The sequence below is a fragment of the Glycine max genome, chromosome 20 (assembly GCF_000004515.6).
Source record: "Glycine max cultivar Williams 82 chromosome 20, Glycine_max_v4.0, whole genome shotgun sequence".
In the NCBI taxonomy this organism is placed as follows: Eukaryota; Viridiplantae; Streptophyta; class Magnoliopsida; order Fabales; family Fabaceae; genus Glycine; species Glycine max.
In genome coordinates this window covers 2,399,288-2,403,671 of record NC_038256.2, presented here as the reverse complement: position 1 = coordinate 2,403,671, position 4,384 = coordinate 2,399,288, and the positions used below count along the sequence as shown (strand labels likewise).

The window sequence follows — 4,384 nt, the reverse complement described above, 5'->3', positions numbered from 1 at the left end:
TGAACTCACTTAGCGTGTTCACCAAAAAATCCAAAAATTCATCCAAAACGGATGAACTCGCTTAGCGAGTACATCAAAATTTCCAGAAAAAATTGGGGCTTCGAAGCCTCAACTCCCTAGCCACTTTCAGGCATAGGAAATCTAAGCAAAGCCCCTGCAATCAACCTACATTACATATGAAACTAAAGCCCTAATAACACGCTATCAAACTACTACTAATACAGAAGCGACAGTAACATAGAATAAAAAAACAATGAAATAAAAGTTGTCTTCTACCCTAGGGTTCAAAAAATTAAATTGACAAAAGATTGAAGAACTTACTTGGATTGCTGAAGTGGGTGAGTAAAATGAAGGCAAAAGTAGAGACGAAGAAGTGTAAGCACAGTGCAGATGAATGCCAATGATTGCAAGGTATATGTGTGTGGGAAGTTATATTATTGTGCAAATGGTAATTGCCTAAGGCAGTTACTTTTTATTTTTGGAAATTTTGATTGACTCGCTAAGTGCGAGTGACTCGCTAAGCAAACACTCAGGGACGTTTGAATTCTTCAGGATTTAAACTCATGCGCTTTGCGAGACAGGCTCGCTTAGCCCAATTCTGAAATTAGAAAACCCGAGAAGGTTTTGGGCTCAGCGCACAGGTGCACACTTAGCGAGTTATACCGCTCTGATTGGTCTGCTAGTTTTGCTAAGCGGGACATGGCTAGCTTAGTGGATTAAATGCCTCAAGATGCAGTAGTGGGGTTGCGCTTAGCGAGATGGTCTCACTTAGCGTTATGCCATTCCATAGAGAATTTTGGGTTTAGCGGGTGTGACCCGATTAGCCCAATTGACATGGGGGTCCAGACAGAGAGCTTACTGCGCTTAGTGCACAGACATGCTTAACAAGAAACTATGTCGCGCTCAGCGAGCTGGCTCGCTTAGCCCAATTTTATTAAATGCAATCCAGAGAGGTTTTTGGGCTTAGCGCAACTGTCTTGCTTAGGGAGACCCCTTCAGCCAATGGGTTAGGGTTGGCGCGCTTAGTGAGCGATGCTACTCGCTTAATGCATGAGGTATGTCTTGCTTAACGCATGAGGCGCGCTGAGCGAGTGGATGATTGAAAAATTTTATCTAAGTTCTTTACTCATCCAATGCTTCAGTGAAGCTTTTGCCAACCTTTGTATCATACAAAACAGACTGAATTCTTACTCTAGCAATCTCAAATAAGCTACAACCTAGCTACATGTAATGATGAACAGAAAATAATGATTGAGAAAATAAAGAAAAAGTTGGGTTGCCTCCCAGTAAGTGCTTCCTTAACGTCACCAGCTTGACGTATGTTACCTCTAAGGGTCCTGTAATTTCTTAGCTTTGACAATCTGAGCTATCTCATTCTCAATCTCATTCATCTTAGAACAAACACTGCGGTCAATTGAGTGCTTTGCTGCATCAAACAAATTAAATGTAACTTTCTGGTCATCCACACTCATTTCAAGATTACCTTTCCCCATATCAACAACACAATTGGTTGTTAACATGAAGGGACGACCTAAAATCAGTAGGATTTCAACGTCCTCTTCAATGTCCATTATCACGAAATCTGGAGGGAAAGTAAATTAACGCACTTTGACCAACACGTCTTCCACTACGCCATATGGCCTTGTGATTGAGTGATCCGCTAGCTGCAGTGTCATTCTTGTTGGCATGATTTCCAACTCTCCAATCCTTCTGCACATGGATAGAGGCATCAAATTAATGCTAGCCCCTAAGTCAATAATTGTTTTTCCAACTGACACAACACCAATTGAGCAAGGAATTGTGACACTCCCTAGATCCTTGTATTTTGGTGGAAGGATTCTTTGGATAACAGCACTGCAATTTCCCTCGACCACAATATTATCATTGTGGATATATTTGCCCTTCTTGGTCAGCAGATTCTTGAGAAACTTGAAGTAGAGTGGCATTTGTTGCAAGGCTTCCCCAAATGGGATAGTTATATCTAATTTCTTGAAGATATCAAGGAAACGAGCAAAATGTCGTTCCTTGTCCTTCTTAGATGGCACCAAAGGATATGGTGCTTCCTTCCCTATGCATGGAACAACCTCCTTCTTCTTTTCTCTGGCCAACTCACTCTTTGTCTTTTTCTCTTCCTCATTTTTTCTCTTTTTCTCAATTTTTTATTTTTTTCTTCCTCCTCTTCACTTATTTTTTTCTCCCTTATCTGATCTTCCTCATTTTCTTTTTCTCCCTCAACTTCTAACTCCTTTTCATCACTAATCCTACTCTCATCCTCCAATATGGTCTACCTCTTGCTTCTAGTCATGGCATCTTTACATTCTTCTTTGGGATTTTTCTCTGCATTAGCTCCAAAATCTCCAGAAGAATTCTCAGCTATTTGCTTAGCTAGCTGTCCCACTTGGATCTCTAGGTTCTTGATAGCTGACTCGATGCTTTTCTAGTTAGACATTGAAACTTTCATAAACTGAGCCAAATTTTCTTCCAGCTAAGTGGTCCTCTTGTACAAGCTAGGCCCTTGATTCTGAGGTCTGTTGGAAGGTCCTCCTTGGTCTTCATTGAACTGATTTCCTGGATGTGACCTCCATCCTTGCTCCTAATTTTGATTGAAATTTCCTCCTTGCTGGTAACATGAAAAACCGCCTGAATGGAATCCTTGTCTGTTTTGATTCCCCATGTAATTCACTTCCTTTGTAGCATCATCTATGGGTATGCAACAACCAGATTTATGCGCTCCTCCACATATACTGCAACCTCCAACCTGCATAACTTCTAAATGAGAAGGTTGAGTCGCTTGTAACTGTGTTGGCAGCTTGCTAAGTGTCTCAATGAGCGATTCTAGCTACTTAGCTAGTAGCTTGTTCGGTGCCAACAATGCATCCACTGAAGAAAGCTCTAACAGGTTTCTCTTGGTGGGTATATGATCACTAGCAGCCATATTCTCAATAAGTTCCATTGCTTCTTCTGGAGTCTTCAACTTAATCTTTCCCCCAGCAGAAGCGTCTAACAATTGCTTGGACTACAATGCCAAACCATCAATGAAAATATTCAGCTGAATAGGCTCGGAGAATCCATGAGTAGGTGTTTTCTGCAGCAAGCTACAAAATCTTTCAAGCGCTCCACTTAAAGATTCATCTGGAAATTGATGGAATGAGGAAATAACTGCCTTGCCTTCAATTGTCTTTGATTCTGGGAAGTATTTCCTCAAAAAAATTTCTACTACATCTTCCCATATCTTTAAGCTATTCCCTTTGAAAGAATGAAACCACCTCTTTGCTTCTCCAGCCTAAGAGAATGAAAATAAACTAAGCCTCACTGCATCTTTCGGCACCCCTGCAATTTTCACTGTATTGTAGATTTCTATGTATGTTTCAAGGTGTGTAAAAGGGTCTTCATTTGGCAAACCATGAAACAGATTTCCTTGAATCAGCTAGATCAAGCAATGAGGATATGTGATGTTATGAGCTTGAACTTCTGGCCGCGCAATGCTTGTGAAAAATTGCGGCATGGTAGAGCTAGAATAGTCCTCAAGAGTAACCCTTTGTGGTTGATCTTCTGCCATAATGTGTGCTTCAGACGCACCAACTTTGGATTCCCTCAAGTCTCTGAAGATGATTCAGACGAATGAGCTCCCTCCGAACTTGGTTGTGCTATCCTCTCTTGCAAAGCTTTTCTCCTCCTTCCTGCATTGTTTCTCCTGCAAGTTGCTTCAATCTCCAAATCTAGTGGAGCTAAATTCCCTGCTGAAGAATTACCTCGCATACAAGAAGCACTAAACAGAACAACAGTTAACCAAGTCAAGAGAAAAATTGAATTCTAACTATCTATTCACAAAATTAATCAAATAATAAAGAATAAATGTTTATAAACTGAATTATACTATCTAAGTGGAAAGGAATTCCCCGGGAACGACGCCAAAAACTTGTTAGTGCTCTTTGGCAAGTGTATCGATTCGCTCAAGTAGTATAAAACGGTAAGACCGAGTATCGTATCCTCAGGGAATTTGTTTCACTTAGACATTGTACATCCAGTATGCAAACATTTGTATGGATTAAAAGCAAAGTAAATATCAAGTTGAATTTTGTACTAAAGTCTATTGAAATATGAACTAAATATCAAGAATTTGGAAGTGAAAACCATCCAGTAACAAGCGTTGGGTCGTTCTATTTAATTTCTCTTGATGTTAATGTGTATTTTTCTCTATTTCACGTTATCGTAGTGTTCTTATGCTGAGAAACTACTCAAACCAAGATCCCTCTAGCGAATAAGCCTAACTCTCTTTAAACTTCGTCCTTAGTCCCTCAACAAACTTAGTCTAAAAGAGTTGCATTAAGCCTACAACATAATATGGACTAGATCACTGCACTCCATTCCTGGACATACAGAT

At 40.2% G+C, this 4,384-nt stretch overlaps 1 protein-coding gene across 1 annotated transcript; it reads right to left on the bottom strand.

Moving 5' to 3' along the window:
* Positions 1-1,598: 1,598 nt before the first annotated feature.
* Positions 1,599-3,559, bottom strand: LOC102663238 (uncharacterized). The gene is made up of 5 exons (XM_006606574.1): positions 3,470-3,559; positions 2,844-3,016; positions 2,719-2,758; positions 2,289-2,437; positions 1,599-2,100 (listed from the first exon to the last, which is right to left on the bottom strand). Exons 1-5 carry the CDS (start codon positions 3,557-3,559, stop codon positions 1,599-1,601), a joined length of 954 nt encoding a protein of 317 aa, XP_006606637.1.
* Positions 3,560-4,384: the final 825 nt, after the last annotated feature.

Excerpts from the sequence above, each read along its gene's own strand:
- LOC102663238 (XM_006606574.1), bottom strand. The coding sequence starts at position 3,559 with ATGGCAGAAGATCAACCACAAAGGGTTACTCTTGAGGACTATTCTAGC. Across the intron at positions 2,759-2,843 it reads CCGAACAAGCTACTAGCTAA|GTTGGAGGTTGCAGTATATG; the intron begins GTAGCTAGAATC and ends GAAGTTATGCAG. Across the intron at positions 2,438-2,718 it reads TGGAGGAGCGCATAAATCTG|AAAAGCATCGAGTCAGCTAT; the intron begins GTTGTTGCATAC and ends ATGTCTAACTAG.